Source organism: Salvelinus fontinalis, chromosome 1, assembly GCF_029448725.1.
Source record: "Salvelinus fontinalis isolate EN_2023a chromosome 1, ASM2944872v1, whole genome shotgun sequence".
In the NCBI taxonomy this organism is placed as follows: Eukaryota; Metazoa; Chordata; class Actinopteri; order Salmoniformes; family Salmonidae; genus Salvelinus; species Salvelinus fontinalis.
The window spans coordinates 46,162,488-46,180,898 of NC_074665.1; the positions used below are offsets into that span (position 1 = coordinate 46,162,488).

At 43.2% G+C, this 18,411-nt stretch overlaps 2 protein-coding genes across 4 annotated transcripts in view; one reads left to right on the plus strand and one right to left on the minus strand.

Moving 5' to 3' along the window:
• Positions 1-796: 796 nt before the first annotated feature.
• tbc1d24 (TBC1 domain family, member 24) lies at positions 797-15,467 on the minus strand. Of its 2 annotated transcripts, XM_055923764.1 has the most exons (8): positions 15,176-15,467; positions 14,098-14,133; positions 11,057-12,170; positions 9,142-9,300; positions 6,159-6,222; positions 5,676-5,771; positions 3,429-3,696; positions 797-3,148 (listed from the first exon to the last, which is right to left on the minus strand). In XM_055923764.1, the coding sequence occupies exons 3-8, from the start codon at positions 12,049-12,051 to the stop codon at positions 2,985-2,987; spliced, it is 1,746 nt and encodes a 581-aa protein (XP_055779739.1). In that variant the 5' UTR covers positions 12,052-12,170; positions 14,098-14,133; positions 15,176-15,467; the 3' UTR covers positions 797-2,984. The 2 variants fall into 2 exon arrangements, with proteins under 2 accessions (XP_055779739.1, XP_055779748.1); XM_055923773.1 differs by lacking the exon at positions 14,098-14,133.
• Positions 14,556-18,411, plus strand: part of LOC129855747 (alpha-1,6-mannosylglycoprotein 6-beta-N-acetylglucosaminyltransferase B-like) — a 41,074-nt gene continuing 37,218 nt past the window's right edge. Inside the window, exons 1-3 of one of the 2 annotated variants that reach the window (XM_055923752.1) lie at positions 14,556-14,636; positions 16,118-16,257; positions 18,213-18,264. In XM_055923752.1, the coding sequence (XP_055779727.1) occupies positions 18,239-18,264 (26 nt within the window). In that variant the 5' untranslated portion in view covers positions 14,556-14,636; positions 16,118-16,257; positions 18,213-18,238. Of the gene's footprint in view, positions 14,637-16,117; positions 16,258-17,256; positions 18,265-18,411 lie in introns of those variants that run through there. The other variant, XM_055923742.1, reaches the window with a different exon arrangement.

The following is an 18,411-nucleotide window of genomic DNA, read 5'->3' on the forward strand; positions in this document are numbered from 1 at the left end:
CTGAATTTTCTCAAATGTTGTGCATTTCGTCTTTGCCAAGATAATTCATCCACCTGACAGGTGTGGCAAATTTAAGATGATTAAACAGCATGATCATTACACATGTAATGAGCGGTTTGCTGATGTCAATATTCTATATCTTCCCTATATCTGTCACTCCCCTTGGATCTTTCCTCAGGTGTTATCGACTGTTTTCATGTCGGTGTGTTTCGTGTTCACTGTTTCTTTTATTTATTAAAACACTCACTCCCTGAACTTGCTTCCAGACTCGCAGCGCACTCGTTACAATCTAGATGTTACTGTAATGTTATAGCCTACAATTTGTCTGGTTTGTAATATTGTCACCAAACAAATTAGTTGATTGTCTATTAAGTGTGAATAAAATTGAATACATATTGTAGGCTACGCTATTGTAGGGGATTTCTACACGGGCAATTTTAGAGGCTTAATCTGTCTGGGAAATCGTCTCTCAATGAGCAAGTACCCCAGACACCAGTCTCGGGGTCAACACCAAGTGCAGTCGACTGCTTAGCATATTGTTTACCCAGTAACTTATGTGAACTGATGTACATGTAGTCTAATATTCTTCATATTGTTTATCCAGTAATGTACGTGAACTGATGTACAGTACACATAGTCTAATACTTTTCTGTACAGTGAGTGTTTTGTCTTCATGTGATTTAATCAAATTCTGTTCTTTATATGCTTACTGACAAAAGCAACAAAGGTTGAGAATGAAAGAAATACACTACAGCCTGTAGTGATACTAACATGCAATCAATTACCATACATTAAGAAGCTTTGTGGACTCCATTTAATGACATCTGTTACAATTCCATGTTGCACAATCACAAATAATGAGGAAGGTACAAGGGCATGAAGTAATGACAGAGCAAATTCCATATGCTGCAAAGAAAACTGATATGTTCTCATTCTAGTAGCCTATGCACTCACTACCAGGTAATATTTTGTGAAAAACCATCACAGAAATATAAAACAAGACTTGTGAAAGAGCTTGGGCTGGTATCTAATTTCCTTATCAGGATATTCATTCCTTGGAACATGTTGATCACGTTCAGCTTTGTGTAGAAGTGGAATTTCACTAGCATCAACTTCATCGGCATAAAAGAAGGCAAACAACATGTCTGCCATTGTCGTGTACCTCCCCCGACTCTATTCGACTTCCGCCTTACCACGCAAACTCGCCCAGTGCGTCTGGATCCGAGTACCTCCCTGACCCTTCACCGAATGCGAACACATTCGGGCCCGCCTGATTGGTCCAGAATCTGATGGGTTGAGCCAGAACACACTTGGGTAAAACAGTGGTTGGAAAATTCACCATTGGCTGTGATATTCTTATTGGCTAGTGCTGATCCAGTCGCTGATGACTTTGTTTTGTACAACACCCGTCGTCTCCACAAACGACTTCAATGATGGCAGTCTCAGACTAAAGCATGTCGCGAACCACAGAGCAGCGGAAGAATAGTCGTCAGGCTAGGCTAATGGTTCGATTCTGGGACTGTGAAAGGCAACTGATACGTTTATGTGACAGGGTTCAAGAAACTACTACCCTCCTTTCAACCCGTAGTCATGGAGTAAGAACAGTCGAATGGGTAGGGGCACATGCGTGCAAAGCTAGCAAAAAAAAAAACAATGAAAGTGAAAAATAATGAACAATAAAACCTGACAAAGACATATATCACTTGTTTCAAAGTGTATTACTTTCACATATTTGATACATCTGTTTTTTGTTTTTTAAACCGATACTTCACTGGAGGACTTCAACACAACACAGATATTCAATGATATACAGTTGAGTCTCTGCCAAATAACTTACATTTTCTGCTCCTTTTTTGGATGATAATGTTTCAGAGTTAAAGGAGAGGGACGGATAGAGAAAGACAGATGAATACTGCATTACTTACACATAGTTTAACTACAGGTTGTGAACCTAAATGAGAGGGACGTGGATATGGTCTTCATCGCACTTTTACAGTATCAATAAAAAACATTCAAAGAACGATATTCGCATACTTTAAAAGGGGTCTTTTTTTAACTTACTGCTGTGTGCAGAAGCAAGAGTACATCTGGTGAGAATATGGCCTGCACAACAGCCAGACTGAAACTAGCCTGGTCCCAGATCTGTTTGTACCGTATAGCCAACTGTCATGTTTGCTAGGATAATGAATGACCATAGGAGACGGTTCAGTAAGACGGCACAAAGAGATCTGGGACCAGGCTACACTGAAACGTCACGTTTACACAAGTATCCGCCAACAGAACCACAGTTAATCTGATATAGAGTAATAACTCCCAGATATGTACAGTCAGAGGGAAAAGCATAACTGGGCTTGATGAAAGACAACAAAACCTGGCACGACTTAGGTCACGACTGCATTACTTGAACTCTGCTATTTTGATTGCAAGACCCCACAATTCAACATTATTTACCAAATAGACACTTCACTTTGTGCAATTCATTTTCATAGACCCCAGTTCTTTGACAGCTGGGTAGGCGGCATACGTTCTTAGACTTATAGGCCTACTAACTACGATTTTGGCGGTTGGTTTGGTGCCTAACCAGATTGCACAAATTTATGGGTGGATATAAAGTGAATATAGAAATGAAACAAGTAACTTGAGTGTGTAAAACCATGGCATTTGATAATAATGCCAGACAAAAGCCTTTGTAAAACAGAGCTGCTTTTCGTCATTAAAATCCCCCGAATGAGAGTCAACAAAAAGAGTAATACAACAATTAAACATCTGTAAAAAATAAATCACAAATAAAAGATACTTTCAGAATACGATACTTGTTTTACATTAATAATTACAAATATTTCACATTTATGTATAGAATTCAAAGGATAAATTAATTTTCTGGATGGAAAGGGGTTTGTTCTGATATTGCAGGTACCTTCATCAGGCCTTTGGTGGGGTTTGTGTGTGTGTGTATCTTTAACTGTGTGTATGTGTCTATCTATCTATCTATCTGAGGCCATGGCATCCTGGAAGCCCCACACCTCCAGCAGGGCCACCTGGAAGCTCTCGGTGGAGCAGAGCGGCGGGTTGTCAAAGGTGGTGCAGCGGGCTGTGCGTCCGTGGTTCAGTTCGCCGTCGATGTACAGCGCGTTGCCCTCTCCTCCCCCTGGCAGGAGACAGAACAGCAGGAGTTAAGACAGAAAAATTAGTTGAATCTAGGCGAGTGCACTGGATCTGAGAGATCCTTTTTCTTTTTTTTAAAGAGACGCTGAGGGAGAGGAAAGGCACAGGCAAGGGCCACAGGGATCCTCAGGTCCTAGATGTTAGTTTAAATGCAACATTGTCAGGTCTACATCAGTCATTGATGAGGACAATCTACTTACTCTGGACAGTCTGTTTGATTAAGAACAAGAGACGCTGGTTATGAAGGACTGATTTCCACTCACCCACTATGATGGAGTCAATGTTGCCGGCCATAAACATGGAGGTGTTTCTGGAGTTGAGGTGGAAGTGTCGGGCCGAGAGGAAGGGTGACAGGCGGTTGGAGGGGTCAGCGTCCGGCCTCTCCACGGGGAGGCTGTTGTAATCAGAGCTCTGCCCGTCGGCGGGAGCCTCGTCCTCGGCAGGGTCCTCACTGCTCTGGGCCTTGATGGAGGAGGCCAGTTCCGGGTGGCGGATCACCACCCACTCGTACCTCTCCATCTCCGGCTTCAGCTATATGGACAAACAGAGAGTAACAATCATTGATCCCGTTTAAGTGTTTACTTTCATATATACACACGCTTGAGGGGTTTACCTTGAATCATCCAGACACAAACTGGATACTGAGACTGTCATATTTGGTGCTTTTTCCATTCTCTTTCTTTCTCCCCGTGCATGTCTAATAGATCTCGATCCCCATCTTACAGTGTGTTGTTCCGTGTTCCTGTCCCGTGTGGCTCAGTTTGTAGAACATGGCGCTTGCAACGCCAGGGTTGTTGGTTCGATTCCCACGGGGGACCAGTACGAAAAAGAAGAGAGTCTGCTAAATAACTAACCTTTTTTTAATGTATGTGGTGTCAAGTGAGGATCAAGTGCTACTGTACCGTTCGGCTCCAGTTACAGGAGTTTCCGATGAGTGTGTGTTTCTGCCTGTGCAGGGCGGTATTCACAGGCAGACGGCCAGAGCACATAGCTGTGCATCATCCTCACCACTTTAATAATTAAATGGCAAAGGAGTTGAAAGAAGGCTATTTCTAGACCCAGACACACTCGGCAAAACGTCTCTAAAATGTACAAAACCTTTTGTTAAATTATCAGTTATATCACTCAAGAAGAAATACTGCGTTTTGGACGTGACATGCTTTTCTGTTCAGAGTGGGTGGAGGCCAGACTGGTGACAAGGAGGCTTATTATTGTGACAGGCGGATGGAGAAACTATTTGTAAATGGCACCCCCTGGTGTCCACTCTTAGTCACAAATTGCTACCTCGGAGGCGAAATCATATATGGGACGCACACAAAAGAATCCACATAACCTTCTAATCCCCAACAAGGTAATTATAGTTGTGATTTTCTATTAAAATTTGAAATTAGTTTAGGATTTTCATTTGAAATTCAGTTTAGTTTGAGTTCATTTTTAGACTTGATTTACTAGATTTCATTCAAACATTTGTATTTCATATGATTTAATATTCACTTTTAGTGTTTGGGACAGAAAGTAGCCTCATGCATGGGAGGCTAGGAGCCATGTGTGTTGTAGGCCTATAGCGGCAGGTAGCCTAGTGGTTAGAGCGTTGGGCCAGTAACCGAAAGGTTGCTGGATAGAATCCCAGAGCAGACAAGGTAAAAAATCTGTCATTCTGCCCCTGAACGAGGCAGTTCACCCACTGTTCCCCGGTAGGTCGGCATTGTAAATAAGAATTTGTTCTTAACTGACTTGCCTAGTTAATTAAAGGTTAAAAAAAATTAAATAGCAGGGGTACTCAAGTACTACTTGAGATGGTCCGGTCACACAAATTTCCTAGGTGGCAAACCCCAGTTCACACCCTTCTTGATGGCAGAGAGAAAAAATTAGCAGTTTTGAAATTCATTTTCTGACATTCTACACATTATGCCATTGAGCAAAGAGAAAATGAAGTTTTAAAGCGTATTTCCTGCAATTCTACAAAATGTCCACGTCTTGCGTGTTCATATGATACCAGGAGTCTACAAAGAAGCTGATCGTGGACTACAGGAAACGCAGGGCCGAGCACGCAAAATAAATAAAATCCAATTGGTAGTTACAGCTTTGTCTCATCGCTGCAACTCCCGTACGGACTCGGGAGAGGCAAAGGTCGAGAGCCATGCGTCCTCCGAAACACGACCCGCCAAGCCGCACTGCTGCTTGACACACTGCTCGCTTAACCCTGAAGCCAGCCTGGGATCGAACCAGGGTTTGTAGTGACGCCTCTAGCACTGCGACGCAGTGCCTTCGACCGCTGCATCCTTTCCAAAAATGTACTCAAAATCATCCCATATGGGGCTTTGCCTTTTGAAACCGACCACTGCTGGTGTTGGGTTTGCTGCCGCCATTGTTCACGCCCAGTTTCCTAAATAGTTTTTCCAATTGTAGTTTTTACTTTAGTGTCAGTTTTAATTTACTATAATAACCTTGCTCCCCAAAAATAATTGGATGAGAAAAATTAAGTAAATCGGGAAATAAACACAACTCACCCTAAAGACAAAACATTCTCCAGTCCCAAAGAAGCTGAGTTTGTTCCCGCCTCGCTTGCGCTCCTCCCAATCGGTTGAGAGAAAGGCTCCACATACCTGGACAGACAATACAGGGCATGGTGAGAGGGTGTATTACAGTAGAATCAAAGGGTGAAGTGGGATAGGAAATAGAAGGATGGGACAATGTCAAAAGGCGAAGAAGAATGACTACTTTTTTTATTTAGTCACTCAAATTTCAGTATTATAAAAAGTAGATACTCCATACTGTGCATGTATTCATAGATGTCATTAAATGATAGGTCTTTACCATATCAATATGATTGAAAAACTGTAGATTTAAAACACCATGCATACTTTTTCAGTGTCATAATAATGTGAGCTCGAGAGTTACTTGTCTATTGCCATGGTTGTCATTATACTGTTACACGAGGGTGGTAACGCACACACAATGTGTAAGTGTGTGTGTGTGTGTAAGGTCGTTACATCAGCTTCGCAGGTCCGGATGAGTAGCAGAGTGGGCTCATACCCTTCAACATGAGCGTAAAACCTGGGACAAAAGGAATGGACAACCTCTATTACACAATCTGGCCATGTATGCATGTGTGAAATGAACCAGAAGAAAAGTACACACATATACGCTTCCCTTTAACAATCATAACACATCTTAAAGATGAGAAGCAAAAAGGAAGGGGGCCCTTTTAACTGACAACAACATTACATTTAGCCTACAGTGCGATACATTCCATGCAGCTTTTTTACAAGGACAGATTACATTCACTCTTGGTTTTATGATCATACTGCAGTCTCTCTTTGGTCAATGATTTCTATGTAGCATAATTCATAAAGTTAACCCATTCCTATTGAAAAAACTAAATGTTTGAATTTAAGTCAGAGATCAGCCTTTTTCACTAGCTGAATGAAAGTATGAAAGTCTTTATGGCCCCTAGTGATATACTTTGGATAGCTCTGGTACTCACCTGTGTCTCAGCTGATGAGCAGTAAACCAATACAGGAGGGTAAATATTAACTAAACCTACAGTATTGATCCTTAAAACCTGTCCCTGGGGAAAAAGTGTCAGGCTACGGTTTGCATTCTATAAAACAAGATTCTGTTTCTGTGTGAGCTATGAATATGACCCTAAACTAAGTCTTCCGTTTGGCCTGAGGGTGATGGATTTAGTACCCGAGGCTGTACAAGGGCAAGGGAATATTGAACAAGGGCCATTGCTGATTCATCACTAAACAATCGTTATATTCTAGTTCTATTGCTGCTGAACACAAAGACATAAATGGGTGACCTTAATGTCCAAGTCATTCCCTTACCCCTCCTTTAAAGAGGCAATCTGCAGTTCAAACAATAACAAAGTGACAGTCCTGCCACTGTTTTGGTAAATAGTTGAGGGATGGGGCTGGAGAAATGTAACCGTTCTCAAATTAATAGACAGATGTAATGGCTGACCATCCATGATATCAAAATGTGTAGTTTTAAGCATGTTTTTAGGATATGAAGTGTTTTTGTACAATTACATTTATAAACAATGGAGTAAAACAAGCTTATATTTTGGGGACTGGTAGGGTAAGAGTTGATTGAACTAAGCTCATGAGGCATTTCTAAGTTATATTCATCTACCTATCTATCTATCCATCTATCTATATCCACACACACACACCCCCCGTTCAAAAGTTTGGGGTCACTTAGACATTTCCTTGTTGAAAAAAAAAAAGAGGAAATTTTTGTCTAAAATAACATCAAATCAGAAATACAGTGTAGACATTGTTAATGTTGTAAATGACTATTATAACTGGAAACGGCAGATTTTGAATGGAATATCTACATAGGCCCATTATCAGCAACCATCACTCCTGTGTTCCAATGGCACATTGTGTTAGCTAATCCAAGTTTATCATTTTAAAAAGGCTAATTGATCAATAGAAAACCCTTTTGCAATTATGTTAGCACAGCTGAAAACTGTTGTTTGATTAAATAAGCAATACAACTGGCCAACTTTAGACTAGTTGAGAATCTGGAGCATCAGCATTTGTGAGTTCGATTACAGGCTCAAAATGGCCAGAAGAAACAAAGACCTTTCTTCTAAAACTCGTCAGTCTATTCTTGTTCTGAGAAATGAAGGCTATTCCATGTGAGAAATTGCCAAGAAACTGAAGATCTCGTACAACACTGTGTACCACTCCCTTCACAGAACAGTGCAAACTGTCTCTAACCAGAATAGAAAGAGAAGTGGGAGGTCCCGGAGCACAATTGAGCAAGAGGACAAGTACATTAGAGTGTCTAGTTTGAGAAACAGACGCCTCATAAGTCCTCAACTGGCTGCTTCATTAAATAGTACCCGCAAAACACTAGTCTCAACATCAACAGTGATGAGGCGACTCCGGGATGCTGGCCTTCTAGGCAGAGTTGCAAAGAAAAAGCCATATCTCAGACTGGCTAATAAAAAGAAAAGATTAAGATGGGCAAAAGAACAGACACTGGACAGAGGAACTCTGCCTAGAAGGCCAACACCCCGGACTCGTCTCTTCACTGTTGACGTTGAGACTTGTGAGGCGTCTGTCAATTTGATGTTATTTTAATAAACAAAATTTTTTGCTTTTCTTTCAAAAACAAGGACATTTCTAAGTGACCCCAACTTTTGAACGGTAGGTAGTGTGTATACATCCACATTTACAAGTAAAAAAATTGACGTACCAATCGCGAATTGCCCCTTTGTGGTAAAGTAGGCATGGTAGCCAAGACTGTGGCGAAATGTAGAGTAAGCTGTATGGTAAATTGGGCCCAGTGCAGGGTAAAGTGTACCAATGAGGATGAATAAAGTGGGCAGAATATCAGTTGGTCGGGTACATTACAGCATACCGACGATATTATCACATATCTGCGACATAATCATGTCTGCAATATTAATCGCATATCAGTGATAATGTTGCATATATGCGGTGATATAGCATCTCGAAATGTTGCTATAACCCAATCTTAGTTGTCTCTCTAAGGTTAGGTTGGTGTGGAACCCGAGACTAAGGATAAAGTGGGTACAGGACACTGTAGAGCACAGGGGTATCAACCTTATTTTGCCCCATGGCCAACATTCGGTCTCCACTGAGGTCCGAAGGACAGCACTGAAACTTGATTAAAATTTGCCAAAAATAGCCTAGTAAATGGAATTTTCAATGCTCCCTGACTGTCTAGCTTTTGTTTCGGTGACTGTTAGCAAGCTGGACAGAGTGTAGAGACTGTATAAAAATGTAGGGCCATTATCATTTCCACCCACTTTTAATTTGGTTTTAGGTATTTCAATATAGACGGAGACCGTTTCCTCGCAGAAAACACATGTAGAGATAAAGTGGGTACATTGGATCGGTATGTTTGACACCTCTGGTCTAGTGGTTTGCCTAGGCTGCAGTCAGTGGCTAAAGTGAGACTGGTAAAGTGGGTACTACAGTGGGCAGTGGGTACCGGTTGAGGCTGCAGCCGTGGGTGGACGTGGTGAAGAGAAGCTGCGGTTCGCACAGGGCGAAGCGCTCAGGGATCCACGACCAGATGTCCCTCATCTCCTTGGCGCTGACCACCTCCGAGGAGAAGGTGTCCGGGTTCAGAGCCAGCTGCACGTTGCGCCTGTAGCCATGGTAACCGGGCAGGAAGGAGATGACTACTTTGTCAGTAACACACAAACTCCTGATCGGTCAGTCAAAGTCTTTGTACAGCATGTAGGGCCATGAGGTTGTGGTAATGGAAGGTTAATACGGTATTTTCTGAGCTTTTCTGGATATGTCATGGTTGTTGTTGTAGTAACTGTACAACTCCTGACCTCAAGGGTCACAGCGTGAGCTGGAACCAACAACACCTAATTCAGACCTTAAACAAGGTGATTGGACCGTCTAGTACTGTAGTCAGTCTGGGACTTTAATTAGGCCTATTCAATTGAGTGTTAACGAGAAGCAAAATCCAGCACACTGTTTCTTGGTTTTGCCTATGGTAGTGTGTTCTATGTCCAAATCGTGTTTTCCTGGTCACTTAAAAAATTAGAGTTTACAGAGAATGTGGACACGGTTTCTAATACAATGTATCACTAATGAGGGAGATCAGCTCAAGTATTAACAGGTGAAGAGAGAGAGCTGAGAGAGAAACACCTACCTCAGACTAACAGAGCCAAGTGCAAATGGGAGAACGGAGGAGCAGTAGACACATGGACACAGGAGTCAAGGTGAAAACAGAAGACGACGGTGGATGGAAAATGGACAGCAAAAAAATAAAAAGGGGGAAAACTATGAACAGAATGGTGAGAAAAGAGCCACACAGACAGCCACAACAGGAAAAAGTGTGAGTGGACTAAAAACAGAAAGTCAATTAACTATCCAAATGCTTTTAGCGGCAGGTGTCCAAATGCTTTTAGCGGCAGGTGTCCAAATGATTTTAGCGGCAGGTCGTACCGGCTTTATATAGCCAGGAACGACAGCCACTTTTCACTGGTGGTTTTGACTAGATGGGATGCTGAAAATGTTACTTTTCATAGCAGTATAGGACAACATAGGCAGCAGGTTAGGAGAATTAGGTTAAGGTTAGGAAAATGGTTAGAGTTAGCTGAAATGCATAATGTCACATCCCTTCTAAACATGACCCTCACTGGTGGCTAAAGTTGTCACGCACATTTTTTTTTTGTTGAGTGCATGTCTCTCATTCGTAGCATACCATTCTGATTTGGTTCATGGCTTTTGAACTTAGAACCATGTCTTTTTTTTTAAACTCCCTTTTCTCCCCAATTTCGTGGTAGTTACAGTCTTGTCTCATCGCTGCAACTCCCGTACAGACTCGGGAGAGGAAAAGGTCGAGAGCCGTGCGTCCTCCGAAACACGACCCCGCCAAGCCGCACTGCTTCTTGACACAATGCCCGCTTAACCCGGAAGCCAGCTGCACCAATGTGTCAGAGGAAACACCGTACACCTGGCGACCGTGTCAGCGTGCATTGCGCACAGGAGTCGCTAGAGCGAGATGGGACAAGGACATCCCTGCCGGCCAAACCCTCTGCTAACCCGGACGACACTGGGCCAATTGTGCGCCGCCCCATGGGTCTCCCGGTCGCGGCCGGCTACAACTGCCTGGACTCGAACCAGGATCTCTAGTGGCACACTCCGATGCAGTGCCTTAGACCACTGCACCACTCATAGAAGGCCTACATAGAACCTTGGCAGCGTAAATAAACATTAGACATTAGCTAAAGCGCTAGCATAGCATTAGCAGCGGTACTAGTGTCCACTGCCTCATTGATATCCATTGACAGTGTTGTAGACAATAATTTCTCTAGAAGTAAATTAACTCTCCAATTTCAATTAGACCCAATATGGCTCATGCTGTCTCTCTAGCCCTCACTCACCTCTTCTGTTTGACGGTGATGCCCTTCTGCTGCAGCGACTTCTCATTGGCGAGCTGCAGGAGGGTAATCTCTTTGCGACTGAACAGGCGGATGGAGAAGGCCTTCTCCAGCAGCTTGTCCGGGGTGATGCTGGAGCCGATGGCTTTGACAAAGGCCTGGATCTCCGCCTTGACCTCTGCAGAGTCCTGTTTCTGGCCCTCTGATGGCTGAGCTCCAGCTCCAGCCCCGGCTTTCTGCTTGCGATAGAACTTGAGCAGGGCCAGGGCCACGCGATACAACACCTTGTATCCTTCCACCAGGAAGACGTCTAGTACCCGGGCCACGTGGCTGAAGGGCAGGTCGCCCAGCACCCAGCGCTGCCAGCCCGAGTACACTTCCACCACGTCCTGTGCTGTGGCCACGATCAACTTGTGGGCGGCCGGGCAGTACTTGTTGGCCAGGTCGCCGAAGGTCATGCAGCTGGACTCGTAGGCCAGGAAGGTCTGGTCCACCAAGCGCCGGCCTGGCTCGTTGCAGGCCAGCAGACGGCTGATGTTCTCGAAGCACTGCGCCTCATCGGCACTGAAGTGCAGCAGGAGGGCCGTTATGGCGGGCAGCGCCGGGCAGTGCGAGATGTCCGGGAACTGGCCAGCCAGACAGGAGATGACCCGGTGGACTGTGGTCACCGCGTCTGCCTTGAGGCAGTAGTGCGGAACAGCGCTGCCGGCCACAAAGTCCGGCAGTGGGATGACGGACGAGGCTTTTTTACCTGTGCTGTCCCCCATGAGGTCACGATAGACCTCAGCGTCGGGGGTGACGGTGCGACAGGGAATGGCCTTGATGAGTTGCTGGTAAACCTGGGCACGAAGCTTGTGGTTCTTGGCCCAGTGGCCCTGCCTGGCCAGCTTCTTGAGCTCCACTGGGTCCTTGACGTCCAGTTTGGAGGGGCCACTGCTGTTGGCCAGGTCCCCCATCTGGGTCCAGTCCACAAAGCAGCCGTAGTCCTCCTCAGCCATGGCTGCAGTATCTTCTGGACTGCGGCTGAGGGGTCTGGAGTATAGCTTAGCCTAACTAGCCTTCTGTCCTCTTCACAACAAATAAGTCCAGGGTGTCTCTCAACCACCCATGATGTTTACTGCAGAGAGGGGAAAAGAATGAGATAACATTGTTACAAACATATGGGTTTGCTTGACAGGCTATTTGGAACTTAATGCAGGGGGAGGGCGGGACAAAATAAAGGGAATGTTGTATAAGCTAGCCTGTATGGGAGCGATTGCAGAATAAGACCTTTGATGCAGGCTAAAAATATGCAACCTACACTGGCTATATAGGTTAAGGTTGCCCTGACTGGCTGAGACTGGTTTTGACTAAGTACTATACAGCTGAAGTATGTGAAGCATCACAGCACAGTTGAAACATATATGGCAAATAAAAATCCGAAATGGATGATGTTGGAAGATAGATGGGAAGGGTTGAGTGGAGCTGAAGGGTGGGACTAATAACAAGATAAACAATATAGGGCATACGGGATCTGTGAAATGTGTATAGGTGCGGAGCTTTTGTGAAATAGCACAGTTACAAGTGGAAATCAAACTGGATGGACAACAGAAATAGAGGAAGGACTAAGAACAAACAAGAGAGAACTATTATAAAGTAGACTGTGTCTGTAAAATGTGTATAAGATGTATAAATTGAAGGTAAAAACAGAAATGTTTATCAGTTTACTCCAATTGGGGGATCGGTGGTAGGGTTTGCGGGGAATAATAATAAAGGTATACTCTTTAAAAAAGTATGTATGTCTATATAGGTATATGTGTATATGTATGCATACGTGTATGGATATATATATTTACCCCCCAAAATATGGGGGATTGGAAATGATGCAGACAATTACATTGGAAGCAACATTCTTTCCGCAATATTAAGCTGATCCACCCCTAAAGAAAAAGAAAAAAAGAAAAAAAAAGTACTATACAGCTATGACCGGAAGTTACTTTTTCATAGCAGGTTAGGAGAATTAATGTAGCAGGTTAGGATAAGGTTAGAAATAGGGTTAGCTAAAATGCTCTCCTGCTACAAAAACTCACTTCTGGTCGTAGCTGTACTACATCTAGTCACAACCATCTAGTCTAAACAGTCATGTCTCAGGGCAAAGGTTGAGCGAGCAATTAAGGGCAAAGGATTGTAAATATGTCTATAGTTTTAAGCAGCAAAGAAAAATGATGTTGCATGACAGAAACTGATAAAATGATTGAACTGAACCACACTACAGTATGGGATCATCTTGGGTCACTGACTTCAAGCCAGAGGGCTGCAAACCCAGGTACAGAGATGCAGCTGAGTGTCACCCCCAGCTAAAACTAAATGACTTTAGTTAGCTGGCTATAGATTTCAACTATATTGAAGAACTGCATTATTATGCTAAATTAACTGTCTGTGTGTAGGATCAGCCAGCAAGGGACACTGATGATAACAACTAATGTGATCAAGACAGCTAGCGATACTGAACAAAAATATTTATTTAACCTTTAATTTAACTACGTAAATCAGTTAAGAACACATGTCTATTTACAATGACGGCCTACCCCGGCCAAACCCTCCCCTAGCGCAGACGACGCTGGGCCAATTGTGCGCCGCCCTATGGGACTCCCGATCACGGCCAGATGTGATACAGCCCGGGATCGAACCAGGGTCTGTAGTGAAGCCTCTAGCACTGAGATGCAGTGCCTTACACCGCTGCGTCACTTGGGAGCAACAATTTCAAAGATTTTACAGATTTACATTTTATTGAAGGAAATTAGTCAATTTAAAGAAATTCATTAGGCCCTAATCTATGGATTCCACATGACTGGGAATACAGATATGCATATGTTGGTCACAGATACTTTAAAAGAAATGGGCCTCAGGATCTGGGCACGGTATTTCTGTGCATTCAAATTGCCATAGATAAAATGCAATTGTGTTCATTGTCCGTAGCTTATGCCTGCCCATACCATAACCCCACCACCATCATCATCATCAACACCATCTGTTCACAATGTTGACATCAGCAAACTGCTTACCCACAGGACGCAATACACGTGGTCTGCAGTTGAGGCCTGTTAGACAGCAATTAACATGAACATAACACAGAAATTAACATGAAATGATCTGGCAAAAACTCTGGTGGACACACCTGCAGTCAGCATGCCAATTGCACCCTCCCTCAAAACTTGAGACATCTGTGGCATTGTGTTGTGTGACAAAACTGCACATTTTAGAGTGGCCTTTATTGTCCCTAACACAAGGTGCATCCGTTTAATGATCATGCTGTTAAATCAGCTTCTTGATTTGCCACACCTATCAGGTGGCTGGATTATCTTGGCAAAGGAGAAATGCTTACTAACAGGGGATGTAAACAAATATGCAAAAACATTTAGATAAATAAGCTTTTTGTGCGTATGAAAAAGTGTATATGATATTTTATTTCAGCTCATGAAACCAACACTTTACGTTTATATTTTTGTTCAGCGTAGATAGTTAGCCAACACTGACTAGGATAATTCATTTGACAGGCGACATGGTGCCGACAACACACCTCTACATAGCTATATGGGGCTGGGTAAGAAATGCATTCATATTGCTGTAATAAAACTGACTACATTTAGTTGGTCAGCTAGCTAGAACCTGCGAACGCCGTGAAAGCTGATAGCTAGTGTTAACCCTGGCAAAGGTGACAGGTAGCGGTAGCTAGAAATGCGGCCAGAGCGCACGCTAACAAAGCGGTTTCCTTCCATTCACGTTAGCAATTGACATTGGTCCATTGTCTGCTCCATTGTCTGGTCAGTTATCACCAGGTCAATGCATAGCATTAGCTAGAATAGCTAGCTAGTTATATTACGTCAAAATAGTTTGCAACGACCATAAAGCGTTTTCTTCAGATGCAGAGAGATAGTTAGCCAGCTAGCACCTAGCTAACTAGCGACAAGATAGCGAGACCAATTCTCTTCCTCACTGTCAACATTGGTTGTTGTTGAACTTGCATTGCGAGCGGGCTAACTAATATTATCACGATGCAAGAGGACTGCGCATGTGTGTTAATAACTGCTGAAGAAACAACAAGACATGAAAAATACCTGTCAAGATATGAAATAACCCTACCTGGTTTGGTCAGATGTCTTGAGATGTTGGCGCTGCATTCATATTTGTCAGTTTCGGACATGCGCAGTATCCATACTCCTCTAACCGCTGCTAGCAGGAGCCATATGGCGGAGTGTAGAATGCAATTCATATGGGATTTGTTATGCCATTTTTTTTTCTTTACGCTTTGTTCGATATGAAATTGCACTGGCCTCTGCTTTAAATGGTGGGGAAACCTTATAGCTGTATACAAGTCCAGAAATCATTAAAACAAATAATGTAGCAGGGTGAAACGACCATCAGCCTACCATTAAAATCTAATGACCAAACATTAGAGTGCAAAGAACTTGAGACGATTTTAAAAACAAGATGCGCCACTGCTGTTTTAGGCAACGTCAGAGTTACTGTGAGTGAGCCAGTTGGGAGTGGTGGAATAGAGGCAATATCATCTGATTCATCAAGCCTTGTTTACAGGCCTGGATGTCTGTCAAAGTAGTTACGGGCACTGGAAAAGGACTGGAAGGCACCCAGGCAATTTTAACAAAACCCTGCTTTGTCCTCCTACTCAAAAGCGCACGCCAAAAACAACGCCCAGCACATGACAGTTATTACAGATAACTCAATTTGGCCATCATTGCCACTCCAATATGGTTCTGGCCTTATATTTTTGCTTTGTATTCTCTCATTATGTTGTTCATTTCTTCATTTGGTGTTCTTGCAACAACAACAATCTGACCCGTAGGCCTATGTGTGTGATGAAACCTGAAAAAACAAATTGCCAAATGTCCACGCCATGTCCACTCCATCATGTGTTTTTCTGAGAAGACCTTAGACATACGGTATTTTGTGGATGATAACCCACTCATATGACTCACAATGATGACATAGAATAAATACACTGTCCACAACAGTACTCCCTCTCTACTCTTTGTATAATTCTGTTGTGTTTACCTGTCTTTTCAGGTCTACCCTGTCCTGTCTGTCTCAAAGCCAGCTTTTCTATGACCATGGAGTTGGTTAATGGAGCCTTTGTTACATGTCAGCTGCTGGCATCAGTCCAACAGACATGACTGTAGGAGTGGACAACATTCATATCATGTGAGGTACACTAATCCATAGGACGCTGACTATCGCGCTAGGGCTACAGTACATTTAGTGCTGTATACAAGCACAACAAACACCGACCCTCAGCCTATAGCACGCTTTAACCTCAGAGCTATTTGATTGGGCAGAGAATACCACTGTTTGGTGAGAGATTGAGGTGGGGAGAGAGAGACAGACAGATGGATCTAAAGCCAGTAAGCCTTGAGGTCCAAGCTTATGGGGGGTTTATGCTCATCAAATCCTTCCGCTCCGACACTGTGACATCACACCTATGGAAGGCAGGCACGCGCACACACATGCAGGCACGTACACACGCACACAAACATGTACACGTGCACACACACACCCTTGCAGTGTTCGAAGAAAAGTGTGACGTCAAGTGCTGATGTCAAGGTCGGACGTACTTAAGTGAGATGTTTGTTTGCCAAGTTGAACTTAAAGACGTTCAATGTTAATTGCATTACCAGTTTGTGTGCAATTGTCACAATGACCATATTATACCTACTATAAAGACCCTGTGACATTAAAGTGACATTGATAAAGTTGTCCTCCGATCAGGGGAGGGTGGTAATGGGACATTAGTTTAATTTCCTTATTTCATTACACTAAAAACTTTAAACATGTGGATACAAACTGAAAGGGATATAATCTTTAGTCTTCTCATTCCAATGGTAGTTGAGTTTCCCCTACAAAAATAACCTAAAGGATCATTACCAACCTACAACAGGAAATAGGCCTATCAAAACTGGGACTAGGCTGCCCTCTTCAGGCTGCATGAAGAACTGCACATGCTATATCTGTCCAACTACTAATTGTCTCCTGCAGTCTAAACTCTTCTCCTCTGGTATTTCTAAGGCCAGATGTCCTTCAAAAGTCTTATGTGTGCGACCTGAAGTGGCGTGTGTGTGGTGTATGTGTGTGTGTGTGAGTAAACTGGAATAATAGAGAGAAGTATTATTGATATGCAAGCCTATCATAAGGCACAACGTTGTGTTTATCTTATTTGCTTGCTTTTGACAATGAAATTAGTTAATTTATGTGTTCAATTTCATAATGTGCCCTCTAAGACATTCAAATAGGCTGGAGTAGCAAGTAGATTCCCTAGTTCAATTGTGTTTCCATTCACAAATAGGGCTTTTTATTCTGGGCGGTAGGGCTGAAAGAGGCCGTGTCACCCAATAGCGTGAGCTCTATTGTATCTGTGAAAGGCCCCAGCAGCACCATGGGTATTGTGTTCTCAAGAGGGGAATCAGGTTTCCTTGACAACCGCAGGATGCGTACCCAGAGGCCTAGGGACAGAGAAAAGGAGGCCAGAGAAGGAGGGAAAGAGACAAAAAACAAATGAGACTTTCCAGTCCCGCGTTTTCTCCAGCTTTTTTTTTATCAGGTCTTTTTTGAAAGAGGGAGCGATGGAGGAGGTTGCCGCCCGGTCGTGACGGAGCCTTAGAGCGTTTGTGTGGTCTGTGTGTGTGTTTGTGTGTGTGTCTGCGCTGAATCGGTGAGTACGCCTAGCTGTTCCAATGTCTTTATAACTCTGGCTTATAGACCACACAGAGTAACAAAACAAAGGGACTGAAGTATTGGCACAGTTTGTGACATTTATCAGTGTATCATTAACTTTCAATAGGAAACACAAAGGCACACGTTGAGCCACTTTTACGCCTCGTCAAAACTATGACTGAATATGGAAGGGGATTAATATATTCCCATCAGTGTAAATGGAAACTATGATCCAACTGTCCGTGATGTGGTGTTTTGGACTGAATGGTGATCTTCTACACAAAGGAAACCATTTTGACCCTATCTGCCTTATCTTCACTTTTGAGAACAGTGGAAAAAAAAAAAAAAAAAGATTACCAGAGGCAGCATCTCTGCGTTTCTTTTTCCAAGTTATTGCACTATTGACTGATAATAATTCTTATTTCTTCTAATGTATGATTTTCTGTTTTGACAGTCAGGCCCACATCTTGACTCTGGATCATGCGTTTTACACTGCGACCCCGGAGGTAAGGGCTCATCCCAAAAGCCTAACAATTGATTAAGACTAGATCTACTGTGTAGGAATACGGTTGACTCCTTATAAATAGTTCACACATCTGATAAGTGTTCAGATCTCTGGATATCGGCATGAGTGTAACTGGCATGACAAACAT